The 20,983-nt window shown below is 37.2% G+C and overlaps 1 protein-coding gene across 5 annotated transcripts in view; it reads right to left on the bottom strand.

Annotated features, from left to right (window-relative positions):
* Positions 1-1,953: 1,953 nt before the first annotated feature.
* The window catches only part of LOC126484960 (uncharacterized), a 354,976-nt gene continuing 335,946 nt past the window's right edge, over positions 1,954-20,983 (bottom strand). For 2 of the 5 annotated variants that reach the window (XM_050108565.1, XM_050108574.1), the window contains exons 9-11: positions 18,193-18,423; positions 5,696-5,810; positions 1,956-3,073 (exon numbers count right to left, since the gene is read on the bottom strand). In XM_050108565.1, coding sequence (XP_049964522.1) covers positions 2,908-3,073; positions 5,696-5,810; positions 18,193-18,423 — 512 coding nt within the window. In that variant the 3' untranslated portion in view covers positions 1,956-2,907. Of the gene's footprint in view, positions 3,074-5,695; positions 5,811-18,192; positions 18,424-20,983 lie in introns of all 5 variants that reach the window. The other 3 variants (XM_050108597.1, XM_050108589.1, XM_050108582.1) reach the window with 2 other exon arrangements.

Below are 20,983 nucleotides of genomic sequence, written 5' to 3'. Positions count from 1 at the left end.
AATCGTGCTGCATATCGACATTAATGATATGGGCCTGTAATTATGTGGATTACTCCTACTACCTTAATTGTAAGTAACTCACTAACTAACCAACTAACCATCCTGTGCCACACCATGTCACTATATAATGATTTCAAGTATATAATGAATTCTCACAGAAATAAGCTTCAAACTGTTGTGGCTGGAATGCAATATCAATTACCTTGATAACATTGGCACATCATATTTCAAACTAGATACTCTTCACACAATGATCATTGTTAACATAAAGTGTGACACTGCAATTAATGCAGCAAAGTTCTACTTGAGCATTCAATGCTAATATAAAAACACTTATGTTTAAATATGGATCCATATTTACATACATATTTAATTTAAAAAATGAACAGCTTGTATGAATGACAAATGCATAGTTACATGGCAGATCTTCACTTGCATGTTTCACTCTGTCACCAGACACAATTATACAATGGAAATGGGCTTTCATGCTGTAAACCCGAAGACAGTAATGAAGATTCACCGTATTGGTTTGTAATCCGGAGGTAGCCACCATCAAGCAACAAACATTACTCCAATTCCAATGGCCTTCATCAGCATTAATCACCTGATTACACAACCTGTTGTTTCCAAAGCTGTATCTCAGAATGTTGTGTAACAAAATAATTCATAATTTTTATTTCCATCAATGAGCAGTTCATCTCGCTCTAGAGCTGGATATGGCCTGCAAGTCACGTATGGTCCATCATTGATCTGATGGTGGTATGCCCCTTACCAATTATCCTTTTAAATTTATTGTTTTAGGCATGTTTCATTCCTTCCCTGAAAGTAAAAGGTGTCTCTTGTAGAACATAGTTCTTTGGAGCTGCAATAGTCCATGTGGAATTGTAGCAAGGGGATCCCAATTCAGAATAATAATTTGTGTTATGGCATGTTGTGTTATGAACTTGCATAACAATGCAGTCACAGCAACAAGAACTGCTCATGAGCCTGCAGGAATGATACTATTTAGTTGTCACTGGTTTGTGTATTGTACAGTACATACCTTGCATCACTGAGCTTCATCAACCTACTGATTTTTGCATTGAACTTTTTGTGTTGAAGGTAAGCAAAACTTTTATGTATTTTTGTGACCCAATAAGCCTTCATTACATGATAATCAGTCACTTTCAGTATAAGAAAAGTATGAAATTTACTGTTGCCATTATGCGATGACAATGAGGGGTTTGCAGCCCATGGTACTAGCAAGTCTGTACACCCCTGCTCTAGAGTCTTAGTATTCTCTATCATTTCCCTGATTATCTCATAAAACTCAGTTCCCTCAGACTTCTCAATTTTCCAGATTTTCCATTGACTGACCTCACTGTGCTATAGCAAAAATGGTAGGAGTAGCAAAAATGGTAGGAGTTTAAAAACCCTAAACAGAATACATATTTTGGTTGCAGTGAATATCTCTCACTATTAGTCAGATATTCACTATTCCAATGAGACTGAAGCAATTAAAAAAGTGCATCATTGTCTCAGTAATTGCATTTTTGCAGCAGTTTGAGAGCATGTTGTTAGGTAAATATTGCATTTGATCGGGTTGTTAGTGTAAACATTACTAAAAGAAGTCATTAGGCTTGGTAAAATCCTCTGAGGAGAAAAACCGGCGATTACCATGGACCAAGGACCCAAACATGTATTTGTTACCGTCAACATAAATTTATACAGTTTTGAAAGATTGAGTCAATATTTTAGTACACCTCTTCTGATGATAGCATTGTAGACTATTGTATAAAACTAAGCTGAGGGCTTCTTTAGTTGAAACTATTCTGTGTATGTGAACAGTGAAAAATGTGAGTCATCTGCACATTTCTATGTATCATATGTAATTAAGAAATACAGGTGTTATGGATAGAAAACAATAAATGTGTAAAAAGGAGTGCATAATTTATTACTTTAATCTCTTAAGAGTCCTATTGATATTTGTAATTTATAGCATCTAAAGTTTTTAATATTAAATGGACACCTTTAAACATCCTTGTATGTCTAAAACTATTACATATGCTTTTACAGGTATTTTCATTTGGTTCTTATGTGTCACTCTGCAGTGTCTAAACTATTTTAAAACTGACTGCACATTATGCATTATTATTTTATTGTTTGTTGGCATTTCCAAATTTTAATGTTCTAGTACTATATTTGTGAAGTGGATAAAATGGGAAAAAGGAATGTTTAATTTATTCCTTATATTTACTAGATTCCATAGATATTTCCATTTGTTAAGGTATACAGTTCTTATAGTTGATCAGTAATTTTGAACGTGCCAGTAAACCTAAAACTGTTATATCCATTCTCGCAGTTATCATAATTTCTTCTCAAATCTCACTCAATATTAACCAGACAATTTGTAAAATGGTAATACATTTGTCATTATCTGCCTTAGAGATTTATACAAACAAATATTATGATTTTCTTAGTGTAGCAAGTACCAAGGATGGTAAACTTTTATTCTGCAGCCTTTCTGGTACTACATCCAGCATTTTTTACAGTATTTTAAAAAATATCATAACAGCAAATGTTTCTCATTGATTACAAGGAATGAAATTATAAGCTCAGTTCAGTGGAAAGGTCTAATAACTGTTTGAGTTCAATAATTTATGCACAGTTAAAAAATTTTATGTACAAATGTAGTAATATTTAGTAAACATTTTTTACAGTTTTCTTATAAATTAAAAAACTCAGAAGTAAAAAATAAATATCTTTACACATTTTGTGGACAGAAAGTATGTGATAAATAAATAGAGCTATAACTGTACATAACATATTTCTGTCCCTTTGGCAGTGATCACATCTCATATCTTGAGAAAATGTACTTCATACGCAAGGCCATATCTTAGCTGAAATTTATGTTACACTATTATTGAATCAAGGAACAGGTACTTGAAATGTTCTTTTGACCACATTTATGGAAAAAGTGCAATCTGAGACATGATGAGATACAGGATGCCTGGCAATGAATTTCACTTCCCAGTGTCCTTCTGGTAGGTCTGCTTCTAAATCTTTTCCCCATTGGGGGAAAGACTCTATGTTCCTGAAGAAAAAAAAATTGGTTACCCTACATAATAAACAAGAAAGAACTGTAAACCACCAACAATTTAGAAAATATAATTTGAAAAGAAGAAGAACCACCTTATTATCCATAAACATATTTTTATAGTCATCAAACTATTGACACAAGCCTGACTCAAAAAGTAAAAGTATAAGGTACAATTACTTTTAGGACAGACATTTATTCTACTGAGGGGAAAAAAAATAACAATCATATTCTGAAGTTGTACACTATGCAAGTGAATATAAGAAAATCAAGACACCATCAAAAGATTGTCCACATTGTGAAATATAATGAATCTAATGGTCTAAATGAAGTGGAAAATTGTTAAACCTATGTGAATTAACAGACATACGTAAACAGGTTAATGCAAACAATCTTAACTTATATAAAAATTGAAAAGAGTGCCAAAATGTTGTAAATGAGTTTCTTGTACTTGACAATTCTATTATTATAAACATCAATGTTTCAATGGGTGAAGTGGTAATTTGTCCCTGATTTAGAATGCATCATATGAACAAACACTTGGAAAACTTTCTGAATGCCAAAACTCAATAGAGGAGAGGTCTACACCTTGCAACAATGTTTGTGAAAGTGGCTCATCTATCTCAAGACAACTCTTCTTTATGTTACAAAGAAGGTAAGCCAATTAGCAAAACAAGAATTGTAATTATAACAATCAGAATCAGACTTGTTCCTAAGGTGATATGCACAAAGAAAATCATTAATAAATAGCTCCTTAAATGGAATAAATTTCTATATTTGAGAACATTGTGATAGTTTAGGATAAGTACAGTATTATGAAAAGTATAGTTGCTGCTTAATATATGGTGGAGATGCTGAGTCATAGATATTCACAGAAAAAAAGACTGTCAAACAAAGCTTTCAGTCAAACACCAGGTCTGGCCTTGGCAGCCAGAGTCTGTGTGTGTGTGTGTGTGTGTGTGTGTCTACCCTTTTCATAATACTGTCATTATTCCATCAAATATTTTCCATTGTTTGATTTTGCCTTTATGGCAAGTACTTATTGCATTAAATCAATACAGGCCTTCCCAAACCACGTACCATGGAAACTAAGATAATGAAAATTACTGCAGATCAAGTAATTGTCAGTAAAAATCATAGATGCTTAAGATCTTGGAAACCACTATTGCCAAACCATAAGTTCTTTTTAAACTTCTTGGCAGTGTAAAACAGTGTGCGCAATCAAGGTGGAACCTGGAAACTTGTCTTTCATTGACAATCCTGTAACTGACTGCACTATCCAGGTATGACTCGTGATCTGCCTTCAGATATTAACTTCTACCAGTACCTCTCACCTACTTTCCTTTCACAGAAGCTCCCTTGCAAACTCAGTTCATGAGATGTGTTTCACTCTGCAGCAACATGTTCACTTCTTACACTGCTGACATAAAAGAGAGACATCGAAAGCAAATATGTTTTATGTTAATCTGCTAGCATAGGTAACTAACTGACCTTCTTACTGCTCCATTAAAAGAGTGACTGTTTGCTTCACCCCAAGTCTGAATGCTATTAATTTAATAAATTGTGGTATCAGCTCTTGCACAACAAACATAAAAGTGACTCATCAACAGCAAATGTGTTTTACTGTAGACCTGCTAGCATGGGTAACCAACCACTTTCTTGTTGCTCTGTTAAAAGAATGACTGTGTGCTCCACCCCAAGTTTGAATGTTTTTTTTTTTTTTACAAAATGTGGTGCTTTTGCGATGCTAACAAATCTCTGAGATCTTAACTTCAAATATTCTTGTAACTCAAAGAATACATACTAATTACATAAACCATTGCTCCACAGATTTCCACATTCAGTCTTAGATGAGAATGTCTTGTTTCTTATACAAATTCTCAGGATGGATTTCTCCATTGCTTATTGAAAAACCTTCAAAATTCAAATACTTTTTGCATTAAATGTTCTTGTGGCACTGCCATATGTTATATAAATTGGAAGCATAGTTTTTAAAATCTTTTGTTTACCAAAAGAAATCCAGGTCATTTTTTAAACTTCTTTTTATGTCCTTGGCTGTATATCCAATTGTATTCAAGTTCAACTCTCAAGAATTCTTCATTTGGTTCCTTTGCTTCATTGTTAATTTGTCTAGTTTCTTTTCAAAGTTCTCATTGTACATTATTTTACTTTAAGTACAGTTGACTTTTAGGATAATTTTCAATCTTGCTCAGTTAAGTTCTTCCATTAGTTCTCAATATTTATCTGCATTACAGGCAGTCAGTACGAAGGGAGACTCTGGGAAATTTTAGACTGCCGTAGTTCTAAAAACGAATGAAAATAGTTTTTATACGAGAACTACTTTCTAATGTTTTGCAAGTTGCTTGCCATGTTTGTTTGATTTGCTCCATTGGTTTGTTACTTTTCCACACTGATTTTTTTTTATGATTTTAAGTTCTCATTAATGCCTAAATATTATGAAGATTGGCTTAGAAACACATTTGGCAAAGAAGACCCATTTAAGGCAACAATTTATTAATTGGTACAGTGAATACATAAAAAACTGCAGCTCATTGTTCCATAGGTTTCTTATTGAAAATAACCATGAAAACAAATGATGTAAAATCTAAAATAACATACCGTGACCAGTCAACACTTGTTCTTGGTTTTGGAAATTCAATATAGGCCGTACTCCGTCCAGGATCCAAGTAATATGTAACATTTTTTGGACATTGAATAACTGGCACTGGCCATGCTGGAATACAAAGAATTGTATGTGAAATGTTAAAAGATTGTCACTGCTTTCAAAAGTTTTACACTAACAAAATGCATCCAAATATACACATTACACACAAGAAAATATGTATTTTTGTGAAGCATAAATTTTTTCCCTCAGTGAAGCAAACAGTCGAAAATCCAGGATGGAATAATGACAGTACTATGAGGAGGATAGTTGTTACTCACCAACAGCGGAGATGCTGAGTCACAGGTAGGCACAATAAAAAGATGGTCAAACTAAGCTTTTGACCAAACAGATGTTCGTCAGAGTAGACAACATTGTGTTGTCTATTCTGATGGATGTCTGTCTCGCCAAAATTTTTGTTTGACAGTGTTTTTGTTGTGCCTGTCTTCGACTTGGCATCTCCACTATATGGTAGTAGCAACTATCCTTTTCATAATATTTTCCCCAGTGAATTTTAGATCATTAAATTAGGTTACAAAATGTATTGTTGTTATGCCTGTAGGTACACTATATCAGCTTAAAATATTTTAAGATTGGAATTTCTCTAAGATTTAATAGGTACCAGCCATTAGTTCATGAAAGAAACTATTGGAAGCTTGTCATCAGTTGCAATATTTAAAAATTTCCTAGCAAATAGTTTGTTCTATGAGGTTACTGGATACTTGTTAGGGGTTAGTAATTTCCTGTCATGATATTTCAAAACAGTCTTCTGAACATCTTCAGATATATACTGGAAAAGGTGTGCAGAACTTCTCTATTTAACACACCACTGGTGCATACATTTACTCCGTACCCTACATAATTTTGTTGTAACAATCTCAATAAATGACATATCACCTCCCATCTTGAAGGCCTCATCTGTATCATTATACTATCACTTAGATGTCTGTAGTGCCCTCTGTACCTGACAAGATAAATATCCATTTTGTATTTACACATTTTGCAGATGTTCCAATTCTTTCTGCAGGCTCCTGCAATTGAGATGGTAAGATCTTGATGAATCAAGGTCTTGAGAAAGCCAATGTGCCAGATGGTGGGAACTGTTATCTCGTGAATCTGTATGAGTGAGCTTTTGATACCCCATATGTTGGGAATATTTCTGCAACAATAATAATTTTCCTGGGAACATCAGGTTAAAGTGGACTTCAGTACTCCAGCAGAAAACTTGGCAGTTCCTGGTGACACATAAGGCAGGCATTTACAGGATTCCATGCAAGAGCATTAAATCTTGTACAGGGAAACCAACAACACACATCAAGAGCACATTGTAGGAGCAATGGCAGCATACTCTTCTCCCACAACCCATCGAATCATTGTATTTGTTTTAGTCATTCAGCAGACAATTCAACAAAATTTGTGCCCCAAAAATTGAACTTTTAGGACTCCATCATCATTTGTCTGAGAACCTCATTAATCAGGACAGAGACATCGTTTGAAATCCTTTGATTGGGAAACTTTATGTTATGCATAGATTATATCCTGCTGTGATTTTACCGAAAGGAGATGATCAGTCTGATACTGATAAACCCAACTTCCAACATAGAAACTGCTCAGGGTAGCACGCAGACTCATAGCAGCAGCTCTTGCACGAAAATAATGCACGCACACTGACATAAGAAGTGCACCATAGGTATACTGTAGGAATCTCAGAAACAGGAGATTAATAGAGCTTTCCCAGTGCACATCTGAAGATGGGCAGAATATTGTGTGCTGAAATATCGTGGCAGAAAATAATTGACATCCAAATGATAAAGTTTTCATTGTCACATACATTGAAGAACAAATAAACTGGTACACCTGCCTAATATCGTGTAGGAGCCCCCGCAAGCACACAGGAGGTTGGCAGCATGATGTGGCATGGATTCGGCTAATGTCTGAAGTAGTGATGGAGGGAATTAATGCCGTGAATCCTGCAGGGCTGTCCATAAATCCGTAAGAGTACGGTGGAGTGGAGATCTCTTCTGAACAGCACTTGAACTCAGAAGAGTGTTCCTGGAGACACTCTGTTGCAGTTCTAGACATATGGGGTGTCACATCATGCTGCTGGAATTTCCCAAGTCCTTCAGAATGCACAATGGACATGAATGGATCCAGGTGATCAGACAGGATGCTTATGTACGTGTCACCTGTGAGAGTCATATCTAGATATATCAGGGGTCCCATATCACTCCAACTGCACATGCCCCACACCATTACAGAGCCTCCACCAGCTTGAACAGCCTCTGCTGACATGCAGGGCTGTTTAGGGGAGGAGACAAGACAACGAGGTCATCAGTCTCATCGGATTAGGGAAGGACGGGGAAGGAAGTCAGCCATGCCCTTCCAAAGGAACCTTCCCGATATTTGCCTGGAGCGATTTAGGGAAATCACAGAAAACCTAAATCAGGATGGCTGGATGCGGGATTGATCTGCCATCCTCCCAAATGCGAGTCCAGTGTGCTAGCCAATGCGCTACCTCGCTTGGAGACATGCAGGGTCCTTGGATTTGTGAGATTGTTTCCATACCCATACAAGTTCATCGACTCGATATAATTTTAAATGAGACTCATCCAACCAGGCAACATGTTCCCGGTCATCAACAGTCCAGTGTCAGTGTTGACAGGTCCAGGAGAGGCATAAAGCTTTGTGTCGTGCAGTCATCAAGGGAACATGAGTAGGCCCTTGGCTCTGAAAGCCCATATCGATGATGTTTCGTTGCATGGTTCACACACTGACACTTGTTGATGGCCCAGCATTGAAATCTGCAGCAATTTGTGGAAGGGTTGCACTTCTGTCACACTGAACAATTCTTTTCAGTCACTGTTGATCCCAGTCTTGCAGGATTTTTTTCCAGCTGCAGCAATGTCGGAGATTTGATGTTTTGGTGTGCCGACTACAACACCCTGTTCAAACACATTTAAATCTTGATAACCTACCACTGTAGCAACAGTAACTGATCTAACAGCTATACCAGACACTTGTTGTCTTACATAGGCATTGCTGACCACAGTGCTGTATTCTGCCTGTTTACATATCTCTGTATTTGAACACACATGCCTATACCAGTTTCTTTGGTGCTTCAGTGTATAACATTACTGTGTTTAGCAAAATATCAATTATAATGAAGTAATTGGTAAGATGTCAGTCAGCTGTACGAAACAAATAACAAACATGTTTCTCAAATTCAATTTTACTTATAATCCGTCTTGATTGCAAAATGTTTATTCACATGAGCAGTTTCGGTTCCTCTAGAACCATCTTCAGATCTGAAATGACAGTGATACTAATTTACTGTTTCACAAATGCAAGCCTATTTCATCTTATCTGATCGACATCAAATTTACCAGAACGTACCTGCAATTTTGGTTGCAGGAGTAACCCGTCCACACTCGGCAACCTTCACATGCTGCATCACATTAAATTGGTTGGCAGAATGCACATCATTTATATTAATTATAAAATTCTTACTGACAGGTGGTGACTAGTGCAGATGTTACATTACATATGCACATACTGTATTAAGTAGATTTTTCTAATTTGCTTTTATCTCTAAAAATACTTAGTTAAGATCTATAGTTGTCAAGGTTAAAATCTGTACTTGTCAAAATTAAAATAGATAGTAAAATTATCATTTTTGTACGATCGAAAACAAAGGGTGATTTCTATATCCATGGCGCTGGTGTAGACTTGTTTTCCTCCATGGTCTGCTTCCATGGTTCCCGCTATTTTGGTGTTGTGCTGCGAGCCATTCGGTCGTCTGATATCCATCGCCATGGGTAAGAGGGCTGTGCAGGAGGGCTCCGTCAATGATGCTAGGCGCTGTACCCATCTTCCAGCTGTATCCACGTGCACCATCTGTCATCCTTCGGCTTGGACTCCTATACGCAACACTGATGTCATCATAAATACTAAAATATTTTTTCTTGTTCCTCTTATCTGTTATTTGACTTCCTTCTATTTGTTTAATTAAACATACATGGCTCTCACTAACAGTGGAAGAATTACAGATAAGATTGAAAGATGCTTCTGTAAATCTGATGTTAAAAAAGGGTTCTGAACAAATAACACGCTAAAATTGAAGCTCCAGCACAAAATATGTAATAGTAGGAATAAATTTCAGGATTCAGACTCATCCAACCAGGCAACATGTTCCCGGTCATCAACAGTCCAGTGTCAGTGTTGACAGGTCCAGGAGAGGCATAAAGCTTTGTGTCGTGCAGTCATCAAGGGAACATGAGTAGGCCCTTGGCTCTGAAAGCCCATATCGATGATGTTTCGTTGCATGGTTCACACACTGACACTTGTTGATGGCCCAGCATTGAAATCTGCAGCAATTTGTGGAAGGGTTGCACTTCTGTCACACTGAACAATTCTTTTCAGTCACTGTTGATCCCAGTCTTGCAGGATTTTTTTCCAGCTGCAGCAATGTCGGAGATTTGATGTTTTGGTGTGCCGACTACAACACCCTGTTCAAACACATTTAAATCTTGATAACCTACCACTGTAGCAACAGTAACTGATCTAACAGCTATACCAGACACTTGTTGTCTTACATAGGCATTGCTGACCACAGTGCTGTATTCTGCCTGTTTACATATCTCTGTATTTGAACACACATGCCTATACCAGTTTCTTTGGTGCTTCAGTGTATAACATTACTGTGTTTAGCAAAATATCAATTATAATGAAGTAATTGGTAAGATGTCAGTCAGCTGTACGAAACAAATAACAAACATGTTTCTCAAATTCAATTTTACTTATAATCCGTCTTGATTGCAAAATGTTTATTCACATGAGCAGTTTCGGTTCCTCTAGAACCATCTTCAGATCTGAAATGACAGTGATACTAATTTACTGTTTCACAAATGCAAGCCTATTTCATCTTATCTGATCGACATCAAATTTACCAGAACGTACCTGCAATTTTGGTTGCAGGAGTAACCCGTCCACACTCGGCAACCTTCACATGCTGCATCACATTAAATTGGTTGGCAGAATGCACATCATTTATATTAATTATAAAATTCTTACTGACAGGTGGTGACTAGTGCAGATGTTACATTACATATGCACATACTGTATTAAGTAGATTTTTCTAATTTGCTTTTATCTCTAAAAATACTTAGTTAAGATCTATAGTTGTCAAGGTTAAAATCTGTACTTGTCAAAATTAAAATAGATAGTAAAATTATCATTTTTGTACGATCGAAAACAAAGGGTGATTTCTATATCCATGGCGCTGGTGTAGACTTGTTTTCCTCCATGGTCTGCTTCCATGGTTCCCGCTATTTTGGTGTTGTGCTGCGAGCCATTCGGTCGTCTGATATCCATCGCCATGGGTAAGAGGGCTGTGCAGGAGGGCTCCGTCAATGATGCTAGGCGCTGTACCCATCTTCCAGCTGTATCCACGTGCACCATCTGTCATCCTTCGGCTTGGACTCCTATACGCAACACTGATGTCATCATAAATACTAAAATATTTTTTCTTGTTCGTCTTAACTGTGATTTGACTTCCTTCTATTTGTTTAATTAAACATACATGGCTCTCACTTACAGTGGAAGAATTACAGATAAGATTGAAAGATGCTTCTGTAAATCCGACGTTAAAAAAGGGTTCTGAACAAATAACACGCTAAAATTGAAGCTCCAGCACAAAATATGTAATAGTAGGAATAAATTTCAGGACTCAGGTGTATATAAGATCAAATGTGATGACTGCTGTAAACAATACATAGCGCAGACTGGTAGGAACTTTGAAACTAGATTCAGGGAGCACACCTACTCTCAAAACAAAACAGTGTTTGGGGTGCCTTAAAGCACTCAGTCACGAACATTGAACAAAACTTAGAAATCCTACATAGAGCTCATAAGGGACAGTTTCTTAACATTTTAGAAGTTGAATAATACACCCACAAAAAGAAAGACCCAGATTTAATCCTCAACAAGCAAAGCAAGTTCAGCCATAACGCCTATTTTAGTATTTATGACAACTTACTGAAATGATCACTGTTGCGTATAGAATTCCAAGCTGAGGGATGAGAGATGGTGCGTGGGGAAACAGCGGGAAGATGTGTACAGCACCTAGCGTCGTTGACGGGGCCCTCCTGCACAGCCCTCTTACCAATGGTGATTGACATCAGACTTCCGAACGGCTCACGGCACAACACCGAAATAGCGGGAACCATGGAAGCAGACCATGAAGGAAAACAAGTCTACACCAGCGCCATGGATATAGAAATCGCCCTTTGTTTTTCATCGTACAAAAATGATAATTATATTACGTATTTTAATTTTGACAAGTACAGATTTTAACCTTGACAACTATAGATTTTAACTAAGTATTTTTAGAGATAAAAGCAAATGATAAAAATCTACTTAAAACATTATATGCATATGGAATGTAACAAATGTACCAGACGCCACCTGTCGGTAAGAGTTTTATAATTAATACAGATGATGTGCCTTCTGCCAACCAATTTAATGTGATGCTGCATGTGAAGGTTGCTGAGTGTGGGTGGGTTACTACTGTAACCAAAATTGCAGGTATGTTCTGGTACATTTGATGTTGATCAGTTAGGATGAAATAGGCTTGCATTTGTGAAATAGTAAATTAGTATCATTGTCATTTCAGATCTGAAGATGGTTCTAGAGGAACCAAAACCGCTTGTGTGAATAAACATTTTGCAATCAAGACGGATTATAAGTAACATCGTATAAAAAGTGATTGCGGTATCCCTGCATGTCTGTTTTGCAAAATTTCTCAAAGACACCGAAAAACATGAGAACAACTGAGCATAAATAAAAAGTCATTGAAACATCAAATTATGAACATAAAATCTTATTTGGTGCCTTGTTACTTTCTGTAAAAAGTATTTCTAGGTCTTTCCATTCATGCTTCATAATGCCAGTTTGTCTGATCGTCATCAAATGATTAATAACCACATTCCCAAGGAGAAGCTTGCTATTTAGTGACATTTATGCTTACAACACAACTGTAAATCAGGATCTGAACTGGGCTGTTGTGGACACTGCAGGCACCAGCCTGTCTTGACATTTTCCTTACCGCAGTATTGGTGTTTAGGTGACTGCACAGATAAATACTTTTGTTTCTTCCTACATCTGGCTACTAATTTTCCAGTTTTCTGGCAAACACAATATATTTGTATAATTTTTCTGCTTCTTTGTTTTAGTTTTTTTTGTGTGTATTTGTTTTACAGTTTTATTACCACTTCCAAGCTGAATATAGTAAAGTTACACAATTTTTGTTAAATTTTCTGTCTCTACAGCAAGTTGGTTTCAAAATAAGTATATTTCAATCTAAATTAATCTCTCCAGCAGAATATTAAGAGAGAAATGCAACCAAAATAACTACTTTATTTTTTCAGAGCCTGATGGGCGACTTCAGAAATTTAAAATAACCCGTAATAAAGTTGATAGGAGAGAATATCACAACTTTATAAGCAGTGGAATCAATAATAATCTCTTTAGTCATTTGAGATGGGATATGAGGCTAATAATGGACGACTACATTATGTTGATTTTAGAGGCCATTGTTAGCAACATGGTTTTAGGAATTACCCTGCAATCCTAATATAACAGATGACTGGAGGGAAAAGTACGTCCATACACATACAACACCTGTAGTTCCTTTTTTCACAAAAAGAATGGGTATAATTGTACATCATTTACATGACAACTGTTCCACTATGAGGCATCTTCATTAGACCAATATTTAAGGTCAGCAATAGTTGTACACTTTAAAATCATTCCTTACAATGCTAATCAAATAGTCCAAAGGTTTACTGCCAGTTCATAGTGTGCAGCAGGCACAATATTTCAGTGAGCAGACATATCACCATCATCAAGTACACTGATGAATTGACCTCCAGGGGGCATGCGGCCTTGCCCCCTCAAGCTGCCTCATGTGTGATCTGTGCCCGAGGACATGTGGTAGTGGCCGAAGAGGTAATCATGTCAGCTGCTGTGGTTGGTGACACACTGGAGTGCTCCTACTGTGGCAGCATTGATGTAGGCACTTCATTTGTCAGGTTACCAGCTCATTGTTTTTCCTGAGTGTCTTAATTAGGCCTGTCCTGGTTCCCAAGCCTTGCTGAGAATATAAGCACAGTCCTGGTAGTTAAAATTGTCCCTCATGTGTATTTTGATGGCTGGCCACAGCCACCAACACAATCATCTTTTTGATTGCCGATATGCTCCCTTGGGCACAGACCATGCACGGAGCATCCCATGGAGGCACAGGAAGTATGCAGTGCCTGAAGGTCAGTTCATCAACACAACTGACAACGGTGATACATTTGATCACCGAAATGTTGTGCCTGCTTGCCACTATGAACCAGGAGTATGCCCATGGACTGTTCAGTCAACTAATATGCTGGAAAAAACTGTAAAATTGTTGCTACAATGTTATTTCTCAGGAAGAGCCTTTAAAACTATATATGTCTTGTAATTGTTAGCGGTCTAGCAGGAGCGCCTTTGACTAGTAATCAAAATGTGCTGGATCCTGCATTTGAACCTCACCACTGCTTAAATTTTGAATAAAAAATCTGCAGCAATGGCAGCCAAAGACTTGTGGCGTAAGACATCTTCTTAATTCTGCCAGCAGCCTTGTCAAAGAGGGCAGAAGTGTGGACAGAGATTCAGGGCACTTTCTTGTCCTTGAAATCACTGCCTTAGAGCCACCCATTGTGTATCCACAGGTCACATGGCCTGTAAATTGAAAAAGTATCATGATCTCTTCATTGGCAAGAGATTCCAGACTAGTCCCCTATTCAGATCTCCAGGAGGAGACTGCCAAGGGTAAGGTGACCATGAGGGTGGGGGGGGGGGGGGGGAGGGGGGGGGGGGGAACTGAATAAACGATGTGGTAAGGAAGCTAGAAAATCTGAAAAGGAAAGTGCTGAGGCTCCATCTACATGTAATGGAGGAGGGTGGTGGTCAGTGAAGTGAAATTGAAAGAAGACAAGGATTTGTAGTCAGACAGGTACAGAATAATATCAACAGCAGCAGGATTTAGGATGAATTATAAATAGGAAGCTTGGACAGAGAGAAAGTTACTGTGAACAGTTCAGTGACAGGGTTGTTCTTATTATATTCAACAGCAAATCATCACCAACAATAATAGCTCAGGTATACATATGAATGTTGCAAGCAGCAGGTGAAGAGAGAGCAAAAGTAGATGAGGATAGTGAATGAGTAGTTCGGCTGAACTGCTATTGTAGGGGAAGGAGAAGAAGAAAAGGTTACAGAAGAATATGGGTTGGTAGTAGGAATGAGATAGGAGAAAGACTAATTGAATTCTGCAGTCAATTTCAGCTAGCAATAGTGAGTACTTTGTTCAAGAATCACAAGAGTAGGAGGTACACTTGGAAAAGGGTGGGCAATATGGGAAGATTTTACATATATTACATCATGGTCAGGCAGGGATTCTGAAATCAGATGTGGGATTGTAAGGCACACCAGGAGAAGATATGGGCTCGAGTCACAATTTAGTAATGATGGGGAGTTGGCTGAAGTTTAAGAGACTAGTCTGGCAGAATCAATGCGCAAAGAAGTGTGATACGAAAGTACTAAGGAATGAAGAGATATGCTTGATGTTCCCTGAAATTAACAGATAAAGAATAGCTCATTAGGCAGTTCAGATGAAGAGGAATGGACATCTCTAAAAAGTGCAATCATAGAAGTTGGAGAGAAAAATATTAAGTACCAGGATGGTAGCTGTGAAGAAACCATGGGTAACAGAAGAAATACTCAGTTGATTGATGAAAGAAGGAAGTACAAAAATGTTCAGCAAAATTTAGGAATCCAGAAACACAAATCATTTAGGAATGAAATAAATAGGAAGTGCAGGGAAGCTAGGCAAACTGGCTGCATGGAAAAAAGAAGAAGAAAAAAGATTATTGGGAGGTCAAGGACTGAATTAGCATATAGAAAAGTAAAAATGACCTTCAGTGGCATTAAAAGCAGGACAGTAACATCAAGAGTACAATGGGAATTCCACTGATGAATGTGGAGAAGAGAGCGGATAGGTGTAAAAAAACATTAAAGGCCTCTGTGAGGGCATATACTTCTCTGATGACATGACAGAAGAATAAACAGAAGTCAACAGGAAAGAGATAGGGGATCCAGTGTTAGGATCAGGATTTAAAGGAGCTTTGGACAAATCAAGATCAAAATAAAGCAGAAGTAACAAATAACATTCCATTAGAATTTCTAAAATGGTTGGTGGAACAGGCAACAAAACAACTATTCACGATGATGTGTAGAATGTATAAGATTTGCAATCTACCATCAGACTTTCAGAAACACATCAGCCACACGATTCCGAAGACAGGAAGAGCCAACTTGTATGAGAATTATCCCAAAATTAGCTTAACAGTTGATGCATCCAAGTTGCTGACAAGAATAATATACAGAAAAATGGAAAAGAAAATTGAGGATCTGTTAAACAATCACCATTTTGGCTTTAGGAAAGGGAGTTCTAACATTGTGGTTGATAACAGAACTGAGACAGAAGAAAAATCAAAACGCATTCTAGGATTTTGTTGATCTGAAAAAAGCAGTATACAATGTAAAATGGTGCAAGATATTCAAAATCCTGCAAAAAATCGGGGTAAACTTAAGGGAAAGATCGGTAATACAGTATGTACGAGATCAAAAGGGACTAATAAGACTTGAAGACCAAGAACAAAGTGCTCTAATTAAAAATGAATGTAGGATGGGGATGTAGTCTTTCATCCCATACTGTTTAATCTATATACTGAATAAGCAATGCGGGAAATAAAAGAAAGATTCCAGAGTGGGATTAAAAGTCAAGGTAAGAGTATATCAGTGATAAGATTCGCTGATGACAGTGCTATCCTCAGTGAAAGTGAAGAAAAATTACAGGATCTGTTGAATGGAATGAACAGTCAAATGACTACAGAATATGGTTTGAGAGCAAATGGAAGAAAGATGAAAGTAATGAGAAGCAGCAGAAATGGGAACAATGAGAAACGTAATGTCAGAACTGGAGAACGTGAAGTACACAAAGTTAAGGAATTTTGTTATTTTTGCAGCATAATAACCTATGATGGATAGAGGACATAAAAAGCAGACTAGCACTGGCAAAAAGGTCATCTCTGGCCAAGAGAAGACTGCCAGTATCGAACATGACCTAAATTTGAGAAAGAAATTTCTTAGAATGTACATTTGGAACACAGAATTGTATGGTTGTGGTAGTGAAACATGATCTGTGATAAAACTGGAACAGAAGGAAATCAGATCATTTGAGTTGTCATGCTACAGAAGAATGCTGAAAATTAGGTGGTCTGATAGATAAGTAATGGAGAGGTTCTCTGCAGAATCAGCAAGGAAAGGAATACATGGGAAACACTGACAAGAAGAAGAGGCAGGGTGACAGGACAGTTTTTAAGACATCAGGACTTCTATGGTATTAGAGAGAGCAGTAGAGCGTAAAAACTGCAGAGGAAGATAGAGATGGAATGTGTCCAGCAACTAACTGAGGACATACGGTGCAACTCCTACTCTGGGATGAAAATGTTGGCACAAGAGAGGAATTGTTGACACACCACATCAAAACAAAATATAACTAATATTTTTATTTTCATGGTCTTCCTACTTTACAGATATGTTTTAATTACTAGGTTGTGGAAAAGAATAAGGTATGTGTCTTAAATTATCTTTTAACAAATCATTTTTATTTGTATTAATTATTTACACATCATTTTATAGTAGCTCTTTCTGTGGATGACTAACAAATATTCCAAATTCAGCATGGTATTTGCTCATAATTTTCAGAACATGATTCCCTGGATACTATGTTTCCAGATTTCAGAAGATAACTTGTAGCTCTAGGGATCCATAAATGTATAAGACAATCTTATAGTTAGAAATAGCAAGGGCGGAGGTGCGAGGAAATAAGGCTATCCTCTGCAGTTCCTTATCTAAATCATGTACAAGCTTGAGTTCTGATGGACAGAATGTTAGTTATGATGATGATGATGATGATGATGATGATGGTAAGACCTCATTGTTTCAACAGTTGTCACAGCCTCAGTTTATAATCAAACATTTAACAAGAAATTGTACCTTATCAAACGGCAGATAATTTTTTTTTTAGATAATAAATGTCTGCATGGATCACATATCCAAAACGTGGGCAGAAAAAAACGATCCAATCATACAATACATACGTTGTACATCTGTGCACATATTACCAATGAGAGATGTGCAAGAATTGCACTTGCATTAAACACTGTTTTGAAAACTGAATAATCCATTGACAGAAAATTTATAGTAAATAATTCTGCATTAATTAATGAATGTAGTTATTTTCCTGAACCCATACAAATTCTGATCTGCAATTTGTATAACATGAAAGTAAACAAGTACTCACGAATGCAGTGTCCAGAATTTGGTCCCTGCCATTTTCTGTCACGCCCACATACACGTCGATATTCTCCACGTTGGCGATAGCCATGTGGACATCGCAGCTCGCATACAGCACCAGCATGGTTCACAACACGAGCATGTCGTTGCTCAGGCTGTACAGAAGCACTACGAGCACATTCCACATATCCATGTGGAGGAATGTCAAGAGGTGGGCAGACATCTCTCATAGCCCCATCTGAGTAAAAGGTATTTAGAAACAGTGTTCATTATAATGTTACTGTAAATTTATTCCAGTTAGTAAATTTATTTATTCTACAATCCACACAGAGCTCAGATTCTTTTAGTGTCAATAGTTGTGACAGATCACGTAACTAATGAAGAGGTTCTGAATCAAATTGGAGAAAGTAGAAATTTATGGCACACCCTAATATAAAGAAGACATTGATTGATAGGACATATCCTGAGGCATCAAGGAAGCATCAGATTGTTAACGGAATGAAATGTGGTGCATAAAAATTATTGAGGAAGACCACAGCTTTAATACAGTAAGATGGGTCAAATGGATGTATATTGCAGTAGCTACACTGGGCTTGCACAGGATAGACTAACATGGAGAGCTGCATCAAACCAGTCTTCAGATTGATGACCAGAAGAACAACAACAATTGTAGTAGTGGTAGTTTGACAGTAGATTAGATTATATTAATACTTGTTCTATAGATCATGAATACGACACTTAATAATGATGTGGAACTTGTCAGGTTGATAAAAGGAGTCTATACATGATATCACATCACAAGATATCACATCATCCTTTGGCAAGATGGTGTCTAGTGTGGTTGTTCATAGTGATCAAACGAAAAACAGTTACAGTTTTGCCATAAAAAAAGGAAATTGTGGGAAGTGTGACAGTAACATAGCGAAATTAAATGAACACATTTCAAGTATACAAAAAATTGTGGGGTAAAATAGCGAAATTAAATGAACGCATTTCAAGTGTACAAAAAATTGTGGAAGTCCTAAGACGAGAAATTTTGCAACTAAGAAATGAAAATACCGAGCTGCAGAAGGTGTGTCATGTTCCTACCGATAAAACTGTAAGTAAATTGCAAACTGGAGCTGTAGAGAATCTCGAGAAGCGGAAAGGATGTGCAAAATATGTATCTTATTTTGTAAATGATATTTTGTTCGCAAAAAAAAAAGACTCGCAGTATTGTCGACAAATTGTGACGAACACACTAAGGACAATGAACTCCATAAACAGCGAGTGAGTACCAAACCAAACCAGGTCACAAAAGAAAATTGCTACATAAATCGAAGCCCTGTGACTAAAGGTAGTGAAACGGTCCAGACAAGTGGAAAGAAGACAGTTAACAAGATAAACAAGCCCAATAAACTGCACGATGATAACTGTAAATTCTCATGTAACGCCGGAAATGCATATCCTCCTATTTCCATGTCTTGCACTGCAATTTTTCTCCTTATTTTGTTACTTGAAGATATAACATTTCTGTGTCTTTGTATATTGTAATTGTTTTACTATTTGCATATATATGCATTTATGTCGATGTATAATTGGTTTGTTTTGTGAATATTATTTGTATTTATACGATGGGTCTTGCCTAGGGAAAACTATGCTGTCGAATGAATACATCGATAGGTCGTGTGGAGAACCAAAGTGTTTAGGATCTTTGGTAGTGTTAACTCTGTCACGTGGAGCGCAGGCAGAAGAGAGTGTGGCTGCAGTGGAGCAGGTGTGTTGTGTGACGCTCCCGCAAGTTGCCGCACTTTCGGGGTTTGGCAGCATGTAATTGCGCTCGACTTGCTATGTTAGTTTCTGACATGGTGTCGCGGACGGGAAGCATTAGCTGGCACACATCAAGAGCCCGTTTCGGCTGGAGACCGTGTCGAGAAGAAGGCGCGCCAACATCCAGCTTCTGCAACATCGACGGCCGACAATGAGTGACTGTCGCCACCTCCTCGATCGACGACTTCAAACCTTCAATCAACCAACAAGGAAGACTGGTAGCACGTAAAGTTTTAGAACTGTATGGCAGACCTCAGCTTTTCAAACTGTTAAATTTTTCTCACTAAATTACACCAACATAGTATGAACCTTTGTTGCTCATTGTCCCAATTGCATTGCCAAGCAGGGTCCCTTCCTTTTCCGGAATGAACCCGAGTGTCGTTGCAATTCAAACGTCAGCATTAAAGTAATATCATTCAATTTCACTGCTTTAATTTCGAAGTTCAGTTAAGGTATTCATAGCTGGCTACAATATTTAGATTGCACAAGCACAAATTAAGAGTGCAAGTTCTGTTACTGTATTTTAGCTTACCTGTGACTGCAGCTCAGCTTGGTACGTACTAAATTTTACTATTGTTAATTGTTCAGAATCATTTAATTCAAGTTCAAAGTTAAACCTCTTATTTCTAAATTGCGTAGATTCAAGTAGCTTTTGAAATGATTGTTGAGGTAGCCCAAGACTAACCGTATTTTACTGAATTTCGATGTGTTTCAGAAACAAAGCTCACTATTAATTTCAGGCACTAAATTAACTTTCAATTTTCCGATTTTATTAATTCTTTTGCTAAATTAAGTCAGAGTGTAGCAAAATTTATTACTTCTAACAAACTTTCAGTTTTCACACTAAACGTGTCAACCTTCAGTTGCCATGCTTCTAGTGCTAATTATATGTGTAATAACCTTTCTTTTTCAGTTACTATAGTAATTGTCCATAGGACTGGCGACCGTAATTTCCCCCAAATCTCAAATATCTAATTACCGCTAGTTAA

The sequence above is a fragment of the Schistocerca serialis genome, chromosome 1, assembly GCF_023864345.2.
Source record: "Schistocerca serialis cubense isolate TAMUIC-IGC-003099 chromosome 1, iqSchSeri2.2, whole genome shotgun sequence".
In the NCBI taxonomy this organism is placed as follows: Eukaryota; Metazoa; Arthropoda; class Insecta; order Orthoptera; family Acrididae; genus Schistocerca; species Schistocerca serialis.
This window is presented reverse-complemented; position numbering and strand designations above follow the sequence as displayed.